We start from the raw sequence: 17,528 nt of genomic DNA, 5'->3' as shown, positions 1-17,528 counted from the left end.
ATGGGCCAGTAACTTAGAGATGCTGTAACCTGGAAGGGGAAGAGATGTCCTGAAAGGGTGTGCCATAGCATGAGGAACCTGCCACTTCTCTGTCAGAACCTGTGTGGTTGTTGCCCTGGTGTCGCTTTGTCCTCCCACAAAAGGAACTGCAGTCCCTGTCTGCTGGCTTTCTGTGGAGTCAGCCTTTTGCCTGAAGCTGTCCAGAGCAAAATCTCTGGCTTAGCTGGCCAGGGTTAAACACTAGTTTTCCCTAAAACTAATTCTTTTGCAGAAGTCAGTAGTCCATGGGTTCAGATATGCAAATTACCATCCTCCTTCTACCTTCCATGTAAGCTGGTGTAACAGGAGAGTATTTGGCTAATCAGGTTATCTTCAGATGTGGACGGCCTCTGTCTGAAACCTTCTACATGGTCTGAGTGGGGGCTTGGGGACACAGGGCAGTGATCCACAAACCACATAACCTGACTATTTCTAACTCTGTCTTGGAGCAAGGTGACTCTGAGGAATCTCTCCCACAGAAGCAGTAAGGATGGAATAGGCAAATACCTTAAGATGATGATTGAATACCAAATGTGATTATAGGATACCAAAGTCTGACTCCAAGACTAGATTTGAGCTGGAGAATTCCTCCCTGTCCTATTTCAACCTTATTTATATTCTTTCTGATTTAATAGCAGAGCATGATTTGGGCCAAGCCTTGAAGCCTGTGTTAGTTGATGAAGATCAGCATACCTGCTGAGCAGGAGGCTTAGCTGTGGTATGGAAAATGCCTTAACTTCCTTCTGTAAGGGAAGCCTACAGTACTCAGGTAATGCTGCAGTTTTTGACATCAACTCATAAAGTGGGGATCTTTCCCTAACCTCAGTTTTAACTGTGACTTGGATGTGCTTATTCTACTAGATGGGGGTATTGCTTTTAATTTAGATTAACAGGCTGCTGCTGTTGATGCTATTCTGTCTAACAGAATAGCCTGGTCTGCAAGGGCTGACCAGTAATTTGCTTAGGCTTGAAAACCTGTTGTCCTGAATTACTGTTTGTGTTCTTGCAGCCATTGGGTTGAGTCAATCTGATTTGAAATTCACTTATTGGAGATGGATGTTACCAATTTTATATAGGTGGGGAGAACAATCTTTGGGCTTTATAACCTAGATGAGCACCTCAGACTGTCTTGTCAGCCATGGTCTTGTGCAGAATATACAGATTCTGTGTAAATCGTATCTCCAGCCATTCAGCATAGCTGAGCATGTCTGAAGTTTCAGTGAGTTTCTCATTTGCTTTTGCTTGTGTTTTTATGTTCCAGGGTAGATGTAAGTAGAGAATTTCAAGTCTGGTTGACTAACTTATTTTCCTACTTACTGGATGATTAAGCAAATGTGCTAGGCATAACCCAAGAGACAGTCAGTCATTGCAAGTCAGATTGACTTTGTTTCAGTGTGTGCATTCAGATTTTTAATGTAATGGCAGCGCCCACAAGAGGAATATGCAAAGGACTGTTTCATGCCTTGCAAGTGTCTAGATCTTCAGTGTGAAATCTTGTACTACTAGCAGATCATGAAGAATGCTGTGTGGCCACAAGTGCCAGCACCAAAATTTCCTTTAAAAGTTACATTATCGGGGCGTTGTGTAGGAGTGGATTTCTGAACTTGCCTTCAGTGTGATTTTTTTTTTTAGCAATGATTTGGCTCTTCTATCTGGAATTCCTCATTTCATTATTTGAGGCTGGCATGTGCTGTTTCCTGCTGATACTGTCTTTTTTTACTGTACATGTGGATTACCCTTATTTAGAACACTGCTGCTTATGTGATGGGAATTGGTTTGCAGTGTGTCAAAATGTTTTATCTGGGCATGTACAATGAGTCTGTGCAGGACACAGCACTCTAGCATCCTTGTAAAAGGCTTGTGCATATTGAATGCTGAGCTCTTTGGAAAAACCTGGACTGACTAGGGAATCTCATTCAATGTAGGCATTAGATTTGAGATGCATTATGCTTTTAATTTTTAAAAATAACATGTAATGCTACTTCAAAAAGATGGTAAGCTGAAAGATAACAAGCATCCACTGGTGGAAGGTTTGACAAAGAGATGCTATGTCACTTGTTAGCCATTGGACTGATGCTGAAAATACATTATACATTCTCAGCCTACATCATACTCAAATTTTCTTTATATTAGTATTAAGAAACCCTGTTGCATTAGCTAGTGGGCAGTTAGCTCTCAGTGTAGGCATCTGCATAGTGAGCCAAGATAAGATAGTGTTTTTCTCAGATGAGAAGCCAAGGTAGTTACAGCAGGAAAATCCTGCTAAAACTGCTCTTGCTTCAGCTAGCTGCAGAAATCCTTAAACATGTTATAATTACTACCTGTATGGTTGAATTAACAAATGGGTAGTTCATCTGTTTCCTGAAATGTAGAGGGGATCCTATACTGAATTAAAATTTGAGTGTAAGAGTGAATACCTGAAACTTGCAGAGGTTGAGATTAGCTGTCACTTAAAAGAAAATGGTTTCTTTGCACTCTGTTGAAAGCCTTTCTTTAATTCTAAACTTCAAAAGCATGTTTTCTTTGGTAAGAAATCCCCATACTTCTGCTTTGAAAAGTCATGTGCTTATTTGCACTGGCAGAAGTGCAGGCATTATCTAGTGGTAACTAAATATATCTTTACCTGTGTGGTGACACAGCTTTCTCCAGTATTGAGTGGCAATTAACAGCTATCACCTGATACAGAATAACTTCTATGACTCATTAAGGTGGAGGAGGAGGAAGTGAGCTGGAGCCTGTGGCGGATTGCTATGAACTTTGTAAATTGCTGGTCTTATCTGTAAGATCTGTTCTAAGATGGTTCTGGTGCCATTCCAGGGGAATGCAGTGCAGCAGAATCTGATTTCCGCCCACTCTGCCCTCTGAATAAGCAATATGAATACCTTTTAATGTGTTAATGTCTATATTAGATATTATGTACATTTCTAATTTCTATAGTAAGCATGTCACAGTGTAATTGTATGATAAAAATCTGTCTGGTTTAGCTCTATGGACAGTATATGTAACATAGGCATATAACATGCTGCCACCTTCTTCCTACAGAGCAAATTTTTCTTAGATAAAATTCAGAAAGGGCTTTTGTGCCTCATACTTCAAACCCTGTCAGATAACATTCACCCTACCAGCCTGTTGCTGAAAAGCATGAACTTGTTTAGGAGAGTATAGCTCTTTGGAGTTAGAATTGGTAAGTGAGATTTTAGTTGAAAGTGAGTAAGTAAAGAAACAACAGGGTGACTCCATTATTATGGTGGAAAAAGTAGAGGTAAGATTGCAAATTATACTGCTTTTGGCAGTGTTTTAGGAAAATACAAAGCATTGTTTGAAAAAAATGGATAATATGACTTGGTATTAAAGGTTCTCTGGCTTTACCTTCTGCCTTTCTCCACAGTGTAACAGTGAGGAGCAGAGAACGATGTCTTATGGGCAGTTTAGAGTGATTTCTTGTGAAAATTTTGAGGAACTAGTGAAAAAGCTAAGGGAATAGCAGTGTCAATTCATTACTTTGTTAATATGCTGCTGTAAATGTGCATGTAGTTTTTGATTGCCTTGTCCCAAGCCTTCAGTCTTGTTAGGCCTTCTGTTGGCATACTGCTTCTACTCTGGCAAATTCTGTTAAGACAAGGAAGATGTCATTCTGTGCTTGACTCTCTGCTTTTCAGTCAAATCTGCGTAAACATTGTAATAGTGGAGATCTTGACATCTGAAATACAGTGCTGCTAATGTGCTACCCCATGCCATTCTCTTCTGATGTTTTTTAAATGCCTGTACTTCTGCCAAATAAAACTTTATTTGCCTTTGCACAAGGTCATGTTTTCCTTTACATAGGAGATGCTTCACAGAAGCAAAATTGCAGTTGTCACTATTTATAATGCAGAGCTATTTTAATGTAATGGGTTTTCCACTTTCCTTGCTGAAGTATTGTAACAACCTAAGATTCAAACTATTTTGCAGTTTTTTCAGTCAATGCATTTGTACCTTTGAATTAATTTCTCTTACAAGCCTTTAAAGTTTGGGAAGAAAAATCGGCTAGGGTACTGAATGTAGAGATACCATATCTTGTATAAGAACTGTGAATTACCAGAGGTTGGGAAAGCACAGAGGAAGTGTAATTGAGGCTCCTGTCAGGAATAAGATACTAGATTAGGTGACTCCTGATCTCACCAGTTCTTATGTCATATTTATAAGGAATTACTTCAAAAGAAAAGATATTTTTTATTTGAACTCTGAAAACAGGGACTAGGCTTATAAACAAACGTGGCAGTAAAGAGCTGAAGAACAATTTTCCATGATATTGCAGAATTCCACTGGGAGTGCTGTAGGGATTTTCTGTGTGTATTGGCAAGGTGATAATGATTAATCCTGTCCTATCTTGGTCTGAACTAGAGGGAGGACTAACTAACTTCCAGACTGTGCAAAGACTTTGATCTACAGATTTCTTCTAAAAGTTGGGCAAGAGGATTAAAGGTTTGTAGCCTCAACTGGCTGCTAATGGAGAGAGGAATAAGAGCATGATGAATTGGGAGAACTTACATTGCTCTGAAGGTATTGTAGGTGCTGGCTGAGAAATACCAGGAGACTAAAAAAAAAAAAAAATGAAAAAAGGGTAAAAGTCACATGAGGAGCGGTGCCTTCTGTGGAGCTTTTCAGTGAACTGAGTCAGTTAAAACCCAGTCTCTTCATCTTTCTGATGCCATGTTGCCTGTCCATTGGCTTTCTGAAGACCCTACTTTCCATGGCCAGCTTCATGTGACATAAAACATGTTAACTTGTTTAAAGATATCCTTAGTTCTTGTGATACTGTCCTGTTTCCTCAGTGATTTGTAAAACTTCCAGTCATTTTTCAGGAGTGTGTTTCACAGTTTCTCTGCAGCACTGTTTTGGTTTCCCTGGTCTGTGTCAAGAGGTTGGAGTATTTGGGCACAAAAGTTAAATTCTTCTTTTCAAATGCTTACTAGAAAACAACAGCGGTAAATACTAAGTGTGAGGGTCTAGAAAACATTCCAGAAACATTTAGGAAATAATTTTTTCTAATATTTAATATAGATCGTTAGAAATGCAGGAAGACTTAGGAAATCTTATGTGAATTACTCTTTCTGAGCAAGGAAGTTCATCTTAGTCCCTTTAAAATGAAGTACTCCAGCCTACTAGATGAGCTCAGTTCTGCTTTAAGGTCTACCCCAGGCTTCCTATGTGACACCAGTTAAGTGCTTGTGTGAATGGTCTCTCAATTTTGGCCCAATATGTGCAACAGTAATTGTGTTACATCAACTGCAAAATTGAGTGGTTTTTGAGGCTGAGGGAGGAACAAGGGTTTAAGCCTTTCTTTGTGGGTTTCAAAAAGTGGGAAGGGAGTTCTGATCATAGGCAAGAATATTTAAATTCACTTTATAAGATTGAGACTGGCGATCAGCAGATGGTCATGGAGAAGCTGAAAAAAATTTTCAAGACTACTTTACAGGCTTGAGTTTCTGTTCATATGGGTACAATCAGAGCTCCAGAAAGGCTGTCCCAAATGTGTTGCATTAATACAGGTTAGGCATTTCTCCCACTTCAGCTTTGTTACCTTTTGGAGGTGATGTGTGATGTTTAAAGAGCTGCAGTTTTTATGTCTAAATGTTTTAGGACTGAAATGGTGAGATGCTATTGCTGGTCTCTATTTGCGTACTGCTACTTAAACATCAGTCAGCTCTGCTGCTCCGGCAGCTCATTGAACAGAGATCAGTGAAGGAGATACTTAGGCAGTTCATAACTCTCCCAAACTCCGTGCCTTATTTTTGGTGGGTCAGATTCATTTTTCCAAACATTATACCTGAAAGTGAGTTACCTATAGTCTGAGCTAAGTGCATGAGGGTTCTTTTGCAATGTTGGGGGGAAGAAAACAGGAACAGGGGGCTTTTTCTGTCCATTCTAGATGGTAAAGTTAGAATTAAGTGAATTTCTGAAGTGCCTGTTGAAGGCCTAAGGTGTCAAGTCCAGAACTATGCATTTAACTTCTAGAGACTTGAGTCCAAAATGGCTCAAACTTTCTGAGAATCTGTTCTTACCCTGCGCTTTTAATCTGTCATTTCTGTGAATTTCTCTAAGACAATAACCTCTGTGAGGTTACTGGCTGTCAGTGTTCAAGTTCCTTTTTCAGAGACGGCTGCTGTGAGTGGCTTGTTGCAGTGCTTGAAATTAGGGATGAATTCCAAGCAGTGTTCTCCAAGAATGCTGCCAAAACCTTAAGCATCTTCACATTACTTTTTCTTTTGTTAGAGCTCTATGGCTACAACTGTCAAATGCATTTCATAGTCTTACATCATTACAACTTGCAAAAGCTACTTTTCAGTTGGTTATACTGAGAGTAGAGATCTTTGTGGCTTTTCAGTTATTTCAAAATCTAGTTTGTAGAACCTGCCTTGGGTGAACGCTGCTGATACGCATTGTTTCAAAGAGATGATAATGTACCATTTTGAGCCTGGCATTGTTTTCCAGCAGTTCTGGAGTTGATCTTGTGCAATCCTGCACAAGTTGTCAAAGCTGTATCCCATGCAGAGTTACTTTCAGTTTTATGTCTGTAGCTGCTGTTAAACCAGCTTAACTGCTGGTTATCGCTATCCCAGTCCTCCCTCTTTTCTCACCCATGCAATCATGTTTTTGCTCTTGCACTGACTCTGGTGCTAAGTTTTGTGTTAAATTGGCAAGAAACTTATGCCTTGTTGGGGGAAGAAGGGCATAATTTTTTCTTGCTGTCATGAACTAAGATGGCTCAGTGTAGGATCAGCTGGGTGCTGGAGTGGGGATCAGGGAAGTGTGGGGTACCAAGGGTCAGCTGCAGCTGCTGTTGAATGACTGTTCTCTGCTGACTGGGACAAAATGGTTTCTGCCTTTGTTCTTCACCACTTATATGGAGTGTTTATGTGGAAGGCAAAAACATGTGCATGTATGTATGGAAGTGTCCCAGTCACGTCTCAGTACATTATAGAACAGTTTCTGCTGTTGTCCACAAATGCTTTTGAAAATGGTGTTAATAATGTCTTGCAGTAAGCACATATGGCACCCAGAAATGAAGGGTTTCCTTTTCTCTGACTTGCCTCGTAATTCAGGCAACAGTTACTGGCAGTTCTATGCAAAGTACTCTTCTTGTTTTACTTTTTGCTGTGTGTTTAGTGTTTATCTTCCTCTCTCTGTTTTCAAATTCTGTGTCTGTTTCTTTACTTGTTCACTGCTGTTGCAGATATCAACAGTGTGTTTAAGTTCCAGCTTTGTCTATTACAGCATATGTGCACTGGCTTCATTATCTTCACTGCCTACAAGTATTTTAATGTCTAGTAAGTGTCTGCATGTGTTAGATTTGCCTGATGAGGCTGAGTGGGGCAGCTTGACTGCATATTGATTTAGACCTTGTTTACTTTTGACTAGATGTATCAAATACTCATAACACTTATTGCAGACACTTCTCTAAAGCACCTATGTGCTGATACACCCATTTTTTGCTAATTGTAGGTGCTGGCAGATCAAGAGCAATCCTTACTGTTGTACTTGTGGTCACTAGAAAGCTTTTCTTGTTCAGTCTTGTATTTCCTTGTGAAAGATGCTCTAAATTCTGTTGGAGATTTTGAAACTTTTCCATCATCTTCATCAGATGGGTGTGGTTCCAGATATGAACACAGTAAGCCAGGCTTCCTTTGCAAAAATCCCTCAGAACTCAGTGCATTCTGAGGGCCTGATTTCTGTTTATTTTGGTAGTTTATTGACTGTAAAGCTCCTAAGTTCTTTACATTGCCAGGCTGTTTAATCACATCCTTTCTCCTTTGAATGCCTTCTGGCTCCCCAGCTGGTTTTGAACCTGTGTGCCATCTACCAGATTCTCTATCAGTCTGTCTTGTTGTATGATTCATGCTGTTTCTTACCACCTTTGCTTTGCTGACATTGCCACCTTTGTCATCAGTATTGTCTGAAACATTTTCTCTGCCCTTAATTCATGTAGCTCTTACACATTCTTCAATGTACCCAAGCAATCTGCAACTATTTCTGCATGTTTAAATCCCTTCTAGAAGCAGTTTTTTCCATGGCTCTTCATCAGTGAATGATAGTGGTTTAAAAACCACTTTTATGTTCTGACTCCTTGTCTGTTCAGTCTTGGACTATAAATTTTTAGTGTATTTTAAGTGGCCCACAAGGGCTTAGATGACTTTGTGCGTACTTGCTGTTTGAAACCTGGATAGTAGCTTGTTGGGGGTGGGTGGGTAGTATCTGCATATTTGAACTAGGCATGTAAGTCCACCCTGAATGCAGCTGCAGGCTACCCAAGCACAAGGATCCCCTGAATCCTATGCTATTGCACAAGCTAATGAAGTCTCCTTATTGCCTCTTTAATGTTACCCTTTATGTATCTAAAAGCAAGTGAATCCTGGAGCATATGTTTGGGTAATCATGGGGGATTTCAGCTGTAGCAGAGGCAGGAAGCTTGACTAGGAACAAGATTTGTTAATTAAACACTTTCTGCAAAACCAGCTTCCCTCCTTGCCTGGGCCTGTGTAGTGTCACTGAGCTGTGGAGAGGAGGGCAGCGGGTTTATCTATGGCAGCGCAATGCATCACCACGTTGTGATAGCGGGCTTTGCAAGACTGGCAGAAGGTACAGTCTTCTCTGAGTGGTTTTTTTTGGTGCTGCTTCTACTTGCCCTGTGCAGAAACCACAGCTGAGTTCAGGTACTTTTTGGGGAACAGTTGTGATGGTACTTTCTGTTTCACTGCATCTGAGGGGTTAGGGGTGGAGAAGCTTGAGTCTTCATTTCTGAAATAGTTTTTTCTAAGAAAAAAAACAGGCTTTGTGGTTTTATGCATTGTGGCAAGTTGTATTTCCCAAGTTGCTCTGTTGTGCTACCAGGGCTTTGTAGTGGGGTTCACTTTCCCAAGCATCGAGGTCTGGAGCTGAACTAGTCACCCTATACAGTCAATGCAGAGAAGTAAGGGGATTGTACAGTGAGGTTACTCTGACCTGTTTTAGACACCTGCTTTAAGATAATGAACCCTAAAGCCTCACCCTCACTGACTGTCCGAGTGCTCTATTGGTGACTGGTCCCTTGTCAGCCTCCACACTTAACCGGAAGAATCCCACCCTCTGCACGTCCTGCCTGGGAGCAGATTGTGTCCCACACTGCTGCCATTTGCTATTGGCATGCCGAAGAGCAAGGAGGTACAACCCTAATTTGTTGAGCATGAGTCAGCAGCTGCCTGAGAGCAGTGAGGTGTGTGAAACAGCACCTCAGCTCTGCCTTCCCAGTGCTTCCTACGGTTGTGGCTTGCTTATCCTTGTTCTTATGGCAGTCTGGCCAAGGATTTGGAATAAGACTATTCAGCCTTTAATAGTAGCTAATGATAGAGTATGGGACTTAAAGAATTTTATTAATAAAAGTAATGCTGAAGGCAGTTGCACAACTGCGGAGGACTTTCCATATTTGAGCAGAGGTATTTTAGTCCTCCACATGCTTACCAGCTGTTTTTACCTGTCTGTTGGCGTAGTCCCCACTAGGAGCTGCGTGCAGCTGTGGGACTTCCGTCCTCGGCCGGCTCAGTTCTAGCCCACAGATGAGGCTCAGGTTTCCTGCCTGCCCCTTCAGCGTGGCCCCTCTGCGTGGTTTCCTGTAGCTGACATCTTCAGCCTGCAGTCTGAAGAGTTAAGAGCTAGTGGTGCTTGTTAGGCTTCCCCAGAGTGTAGAAGGCATCGTAGAGACACGGAGCAGGCGTGTCAGCCAGCACAGAGCAGGGCAGTGGCATGGAGCGCAGCTTCTGGAAGAAAGGTGAAAAAGTACCAGGGCATCTGTGTATTGAAACCAATGTTTCTTTTGTAGCAAAAGTTGCCAGTTAAGTACCTAATTCTCCATCTAAGAATGCTTCTGCTGAGACTCAGGCAGGACACAATGCCAGACAAACAGTCTGGGTACCTGGCATCAAAGCAAGAGTCAGTACGATGTCTATGAGCTGGAAGCTACGCTTATAAAATGTCCATAGCCTGTTATATCCAGAATACTCCATGTTTCTAACCAGGATCCTGAGATTGCAGCAGCTCTACACTAATAGCCCTTTTTCTCAAGGGCTGACATGCATCAGCATCTCTGGGTGCAGATGGCTTTCTGGAAAATGTAAAACCCTTTTCTGGCCTTGATGATGAAACTCAAACTGCTTTGCAGGTTTGTACAGGCTGCTGGTTTGCCCAGGAAAACTGGTTTGGTTTGATCTGTCATAGATTCTGCTTACTAAATCTGTTTGTTCCCAGGAACCTATTTTCTTAAAGAGCTGAGAGGCTCAGCATATTTCCTTCCCTGCCCTGTATTGTGATCATCTAAACATATAGTATTTTAATTAGGCCAAACTCTCTGCTGATGGAATGAGTGCTCTGACTTCAATGGTGTTTCACTTATCTTTGACATAAAAAAAAGGCTGTAAACTCTGTATGTGGTGCTGATTGTCTCTGGACATGGTGGTCTAAAACTTGGACTCTTCATGGGCAGGATCTCCTCCACTTGCTTCTAGGTAATTCTGGAGTGAAGGTTGTGTAATATTAGCATCTTTTCTTAAGTATTGCTAGTTGTGGAGCCTCTGGGAGCAGTTTGATTAGCTTTTTCAGTGTCCAAAGTGCAGGTATCTTCTGTCTGCTTGGAGGCCCAGGATATGGTCTTTCCTTAAAGCTCATCTCAGTGTTCCTGTTGTCCCAGGCCGATGCAACCAGCACTCAGTGGATGCCAGAGGAGCTGGCTGCAGTTAGAGCCCTTGCTGTGTTACCGGATTAAACTGAACAGACTCCAGGCTGCTGGGATGAAAGGTCCCCTCTCCTGACTGAGGCCCTGCTTCTTGCTGGCAGCTCCCCTTTGTGACTGCCTGTTCTTAGCACTGGAATCAACAGCTCTGTAGTGTGTGCCTGGAAGCAGATGGGATGTGATTCAAAGTTACCAAGTATCAATCTGAATTAATGCTGACTTAACAGGAATCACTCTGAACTGGTACCCAGCCTTTGACCAAAAAGGAAAGGTGGTCTAGGGTAGCATGGGCATGTACATAAAAGGGGGGGAGATTAATCTTTTTTTGCAGTGTCCGGTTCTGATATCTAAACCCAAGCAAGTCAATAAGAGGCTTTATGAACAAGGTGCTCCAGACAGATGATGGCTAGTGCAGAAGAGTGAAGGGGGAGGCTTGCACTAGCAGGAAAGCTCACAGTATGGTTCCCATCCACCAAAGCACAAAATAGGATTAGCTAAATATCCCTGCAGGTTGATGGGACTTCCTGCAAACAAATGGTATGTGAAGAAAGCTGTGTGAAGCAGTGTGTAAAGGGGCACTCAAATGTGAAGGATTCTGGATGGATCCTTTATACAGAGCTCGCAACTAGGCACAACTGAGTGAGGACAAGGAAAAATCCCTGACATGGAGAAGAGTGCTCGGCTTCCCTCCAGTCAGAAGCCTTGACAGCCCTCGCCTTGGGCCAACCTGATCCCTTATTTCTTGATGTCTCTGCTAGGTCACTGCCAGGACGCCAGCTGCCGTGTCTCTTGGGTATAATGCTGAACTGCAGCAAATGGGGAAATTGTGCTCATTGGGAACAAATATAACAGGCTTGAAGAAAGCCTATCTAATAAAAGGTTTTAATTAATGATGGTCAACTGAACCATGAAGAAGGAATGTCTGCATTCTTGTTCCAACTGAGTGAAATCTGTTTTCCTTTCTGCAGTTTGTGCTTCTGTAGTACTTGGGGAATTCATCACAGAGTCCAGGGCTGTTGATTTCTAAGCCAGACAGTACTGTGCCATGTTAATCCCCTGAATACAACAAACACTCTGCAGATGTCACAGCAGGAGGAGGATACGAGAGAAGGCAGTGTGCAAAAGTACACATTAGTGTTGATGAAGCATTTACATTAGCAGGTGCAAGGTGGAAGGACAAGTAGGGTGCCTGATGGGGTATACAGACCCTCCAGGGCTTACTACTTACCTTAAATCTCCATCTTATCCAGACCTGAGCCACCTTGCCCTCCCTTGAAGGCATCTGCTTTTTATCCTTGGGTCATCTCTTGATCTCCCTGCTCTGCTCACCTTTAGATCTTTGTGGCAAGTGCTTTTTCTCCTCTGTCATAACTTCTAAGGTAAAGCATGTGTCTTGAGCATGTTTCCATCAGAGTCCCATAGGAGGCTTTTGTATTGACTGTATCAGCAGAAACGGTCCTCCTGATGTGGTCTTCCAGGTCTGATGGAACAAGTCCTCAGGGCGTCATTACCAAAAAGACTTCATTTGCTGTACACCAGAAACCGCTGGTCTTTAAGCATCCTTGAAACTCTTGGGGAAACTCAGACCCAAAGTTGCAAAAGTAATGTTGCTCAAGGTGTTCTCCTCTGTGCAGAGACCTTTGAGTTTTGGATGTGATGCAGAGCAGCTGTTCTAAGGTGATTAAGCAGCTTAGTTTTCTCTCCAGATTGGTATTAGATAGGTGATTTGTACTGGAGGTTCCCTTGGTGTAAAATGAAAGTATAAAACGGGGTGTATTTTACATACATGGTTTAAGATTTCTGTCTAAACTTGATACTGCTTTTGTACAAGGAAGTGGGTTCATTGGCTTCTGTCAGCTGTAGATAAAATTCAGCAAAGGAAATGGCAGGAGCCTCTTCCCAGAGCTCATGGAAATCAGCCCCCATGGCAGAGGTCTCTCCAGGGCTCTGAGAACCTGAGCCTGGCTCTCGCCCTGAAGCCTCATCCGCGTGTGACTGCTGGAACCAGCCTGGCCCTGCAAGGGTGAGACTTTTAACAGAGCTCAGCTCTTCGTGCTGACAGCCAGTGCTGCGCCTTCTTGAGCCGCATGCTGATCCAGTGCCTGGCTCGGACCTGGCACCTTCCCTGGCCCTGCACGGCTTCTGAACCCTTGGTGTGTGGGACAGCGGCCCGTGCTGCCGGGCTTAGAGCAGGTTACTTGTTCGTGCCCTCTGCAGCACAACGTGGCTGTGCCCGGGCTGGGAGGTGTCCGATAGTCCTTGGTGTTTCAGTCCTGCTCGGTTCTGCATCGCCCACGGGTTTGCAGCCGGGAAGGCTCCCGTGATGATGGCTCGGAGTGGAGGAACCCTCCCTTTGCCTTTCTCCGCACAAGCGCGCTTTGCAAAAGCTTTTTCCATTTCTTTTTCCCCTGCTTTTTTAAGTGAGGGGAAGAATAAGGCTCATCACCTTAAACTGGCAGTGAATGCTTTACTTATGCTGGTGGTGAGCGGAAGTTCAGACAGCTGACAACTTCCTCCTGCCTCTTAACATTTTGTGTGGGAAGTGTTCATCTGCGTAGGGGAGCAACCGAGTGATACAGGGATGATCGTATCATGAGCTAATGATGTTTGCAAACACCACCAGTTTGCAATTGATTTAAACTACCTACGGGCCTCGGACCCCTGAGTCATCAGCGGCTTCCAAGTCTTGTGTGTATTTGACATTTTCAACCACTTATTAATAAAGTAGTGAATGTCTCTCTAAGTTTTATTCGAAAGTTTAGGTCAGTAAGTGAAGTTTTACTGAAGATTACACCGTGAGCATTGTGTGCGCATCTTAAAAGTTGTGGGGTTCGGGGTTTTTTTAACTGTAGGTTGCAGCAGCACAAAGGTTTACTTTCATCCAGAACAATTACTAAAAATGAGCGCAGCTCCTCAAGCGTCCGTGGAAGTCACGGGCTTCCCCTGCGGGACGCTGCCAGGAGCTGCCGGAGGCCTGCGGGGCGCCCGCAGCCCGGGCGGCTGAGGGGCGCCGGCTGCCGGGGCGGCCCCGTGAGGGCCCCGCGGCTTCCCCCGCGGCTCGGCGCTCCGCCGGCGGCCCCCAAGCCGCTGTGCGGTAAATGGCGGCCGGCCCGCGGGGGGGGGGGGGGGCCGCGGGCCGCCCGCCCCAGCGGAGACGCGAGTGGGCGGTGGCGGCCGGGCCCCGGGGGGGGGGGGGGGGGGGCGGGACGGGACGCGGGGCGGGGCCGCCCGGCCACGCACGTGCGCTACGTGCGGCGCCTGCTGCCGCGGCGGGGCCGCCCCTCCCCCCCGCCCCGAGCACCGCGGGGGGATGGGGGCGCCGCACCGCGCCCCCTCGGGCGGGGGAGCCCCGCGACCCGTCCCGGTCAACGGGGGAGGGGCACCTCGCCGTGCGCCCCGCGGGGGGGGGGGGGCAGCTCACCGCTCTCCCTCGGGAGCATGGGGGAGCCCCCTTATCCCCGTTAACGGCGGAGGGGGAAGGGGGGGGCTCCCCGTGACCCCTAGGGCCGGCGCAGGGGCTCCCCGATGCCCCCCGGGCGGCGGGAGGACAATGGGGCCGCCCCCCCCCCCCGCGGGACGCGGAACACGGAACAAAGGGGCCGGGCCGGGGCCGCCAGGGGCTCGCGGCGGCCGCCCGGGGCCGGGCCCAGACAATGCGGCCGCGCGCGGCCGCGCGGCCCCGCCCCGCCTGTGACGCGACAGCGGCGCAGCCAACGGCGGCGAGCGGAGAGGCTCTTTAAAAAAAGAAGCGCCGGCCGGCGGTGGCTGTCAGCTGTGGCGGATCCCTCCGCGCATGTAAACAGAGCTCCGAGGGGCCGCTGGCCCATGTGCCGCTCGCCGACGCAGGAGCGGGTTAGCGGCCCCGGGCTGCGCGGCGGCCGCCCCGGCCCCGCCGGTGCACGGAGCGGCCCCCGGGTCGGGGGCGGCCGCGCGCGGTGAGCGGTGCTGCTCGCGGTGGCGGGCACGGAGCCCAAGAGCGCAGCGCGGGGCTGAGGGGCCTCCCCGAACCAGCGGTGCTGGGGGGAGCGGCCGCGAGAGGCGCCGGGCGGGCCCGAGGCCCGGGGCTGCGCACAAAGGGAGCCGAGAGCGGGGGAAGTGCCGGGCCGAGGCCCGGCCGGGCGGCGGTGCGCCGGGACGGCTCCCGGGGAGCGTCGGTGAGCGGCGCTCCCGAGGCCTCGGTCCCCGCCGACCCCTCGGCGCCGAGCCCGGGCAACGGCCCGAGAGCGGTGCGGGGCCTGTAGCGGCTCCGCGCTGGCCAGACCGGGCTCCGGCCCTCCGGTGAGGGGAACCGCGACCGGCTCTGCCCCCCCAGCGGCCACCGGGCAGACGGCAGAGCGCTGCCCGCGGACCGCCCCGGTGGCGCCGGGCCCTCCCCGGGGTCCGGCCCCGACGCCCCCTCACAAAGGCGCGTGACGGGGCGGGGCGGCCGCCGCCCCCTCCCCCCGCCCAGGCCGGGGCGGACTCCTTTTCTCTCGCGCTCTAGCTCCTTGCCCCCCGCCCCCCCCTCCCGGCGGACGCGCACGTCCCGTTCCAGCGGCGCTCGGCGGCCCAGCGGCTGTTGGAGGATTGTTCGGAGCGGCGGTGGAGCCGGAGCGGCGGCGAGCGGCCCCTGGCCCGGGCCATGGCCGAGTTCCTGCCCCCGCCCGAGTGCCCCGTCTTCGAGCCCAGCTGGGAGGAGTTCGCCGACCCCTTCGCCTTCATCCACAAGATCCGGCCCATCGCCGAGCAGACCGGCATCTGCAAGGTGCGGCCGCCGCCGGTGAGTGCCCGCATGGCGCCGCCGGGGAACGGCCTTTGTGTGGCGGCCCGGCCCGGCCCGCACCGGCGACCGCCCGCCCCTTTCCCCCTCGTCGCGCCGGCGGCCGCTCTGCTCCCCTCGGGCGCGCAGGTGACCCCCGGGCAGGTGGGGCCGGCCGGGGAGGGCCGGCGGGGCCGCCCCCTCCGCCGCTGTGAAGTTTCAACGCCCCCGGGCCGGGGGCGCGGGGCTGGAGGGCGGCCGGCCGGCCGCCCGTCCGTCCCCTCCCGCAAAGTCGCTCCCAAGTGCCGGAGTCGCCCGGTAGGAAAGTAGCCGGAGCGGCCGCCGGGTGCCAGCGGGGGAGCGGCTGGCCCGGCCGCGCCGCGCTCCCCGCCTCGCCGGGCTCGGCCTCCCCGCCTGTCCCCGCTGCTCGGTCCCCAAAAGTTACAAGTTGGCCGGACCCCTACGGCTGGAGCGGCTGCTGGGGGCGAGCGGTCCCCGTGCCGAGCCCCGGAGGAGGCAGCTGCCTGGGTGTTGCCCTCCATGTTGGCATTGTGGTGGTGTAGGGCTGTGGAGACCTCTCCTCGGCCGCTCCTGGCTCCGCGGCGGCCTTCCTCCGGCCCTGCCCCTGATCTGGCTCAGTTTTAATGCAGGTAACTGTTTCCTCAAGTTGAACAACACCAAACTCCGCAGCTGTGAGTTTGGCCGGTGCCTTTGCGAGCTGAATCCTAGACAGACATGGCCACCATTTTAGAATGCAATACACGGTGGGAAGAGTAATAAGCCTTCATCTTCATCATCATCATCTCGACCGACGGTGCAGTAAGCTCAAAATTGGGGTGTGCATTCCGATTTCCTTTTGTTGGTCGACTCAATTTACTGAGGAATGCTGTGAAGATCTTGGAACCATAGTTTGTGTAGTCATAATTGTTAGTTCATTTAAAGGGATAAACAACCGCACTGGTGAGGAGAGGGGCTTCTTAGAGTAAAAATCTAATTAACGAGTGTGTGTGAATCATCTTTATTTTGAGTGAATTGCTCTTTCTCTAAGTGGAGGGTGGTGCGAGTCTGGGGTGGTGCAGCTGGCTTGAGGTAGTTAACATGACGGCAACAACTAGAATGCTAAACAGCAACTGAGAGCCTTAAATCTCATCCAGCAAGAGGTGAAGCTGACAAAACGTTTCTGCAGACTTAAGTTTTGTGAGTGAGACACTGAGTTCAAAGAAATAATGTTCAGAAACACATGCTCCTCAGTTTCATGTTTTGATCATTGCCGGGACTCCTGTTGGTAACCATCCTTTTCCTTCCGAATTAAAACAGAAGTAACTCGCTGCGTTACTGTCTGAGATGATAGCAGTGTTTGCAGCGGATTGAACAGTGTGAATCTCATCGGAGAGGAAGAGTCCTGGTTCGCAGTGGTACGAATGCACACAAGAACGCTCTTGAATTTCTGTCTAGGTAGAATATGCCAGTGCCGCTTTTCATACAGTGTAGCCAAATGCTGACATAGTTAAGGGGGTAAGATGGTTTTCATTATACAGTCAACATTGAACTTGTGTAGTATTTTTTGAGTAGAATAATCTTCTTGGGTTGTATATTGTCAACAGTTTTCCAGCAGCTGTGAGCAGAACAGAATTTTTATGAAGGTTTTTTCTTTTGTGATTTGTTTTAAAAAAATCTCATCTATGTTTCTTGGCTGCTTGTGTAAAAAGCCAAAACCCTGTAATAAAGGCTTCTTGCAAGCTGTATTATCTGTTAGAGAGTCGTAAGTGAATAGCTCTCCTAAGGAACGATTTACTTATTACAACTACATTTTCGGCATACTCTCATCCTCACTTACTAAAGAGCTAATATCTGTCTGTGTTTATCATCGAATGTATTTAGAAGTAGGGTGAAAATAGTTGGAGCTGTTGAGGGCTGAACACCTAATAGTTGCGTGGGGCCTGGCTTTCATGAGAGCTCGGCTACCGTGGCTCTTATCTACCCTAGGTAATTACTTGGATGACTTGCGCA

The 17,528-nt window shown here is 47.9% G+C and overlaps 1 protein-coding gene across 2 annotated transcripts in view; it reads left to right on the top strand.

The window, feature by feature from the left end:
* Positions 1–15,323: 15,323 nt before the first annotated feature.
* KDM5B (lysine demethylase 5B) overlaps positions 15,324–17,528 on the top strand; it is a 58,610-nt gene continuing 56,405 nt past the window's right edge. For both annotated transcript variants that reach the window (XM_076357734.1, XM_076357733.1), the window contains exon 1: positions 15,324–15,539. In XM_076357734.1, coding sequence (XP_076213849.1) covers positions 15,402–15,539 — 138 coding nt within the window. In that variant the 5' untranslated portion in view covers positions 15,324–15,401. The remainder of the gene's footprint in view (positions 15,540–17,528) is intronic.

The sequence above is a fragment of the Aptenodytes patagonicus genome, chromosome 22, assembly GCF_965638725.1.
Source record: "Aptenodytes patagonicus chromosome 22, bAptPat1.pri.cur, whole genome shotgun sequence".
Classification (NCBI taxonomy): domain Eukaryota; kingdom Metazoa; phylum Chordata; class Aves; order Sphenisciformes; family Spheniscidae; genus Aptenodytes; species Aptenodytes patagonicus.
Note: the sequence above shows the minus strand (reverse complement) of the source record. Positions and strands in the feature narration are given on the sequence as shown.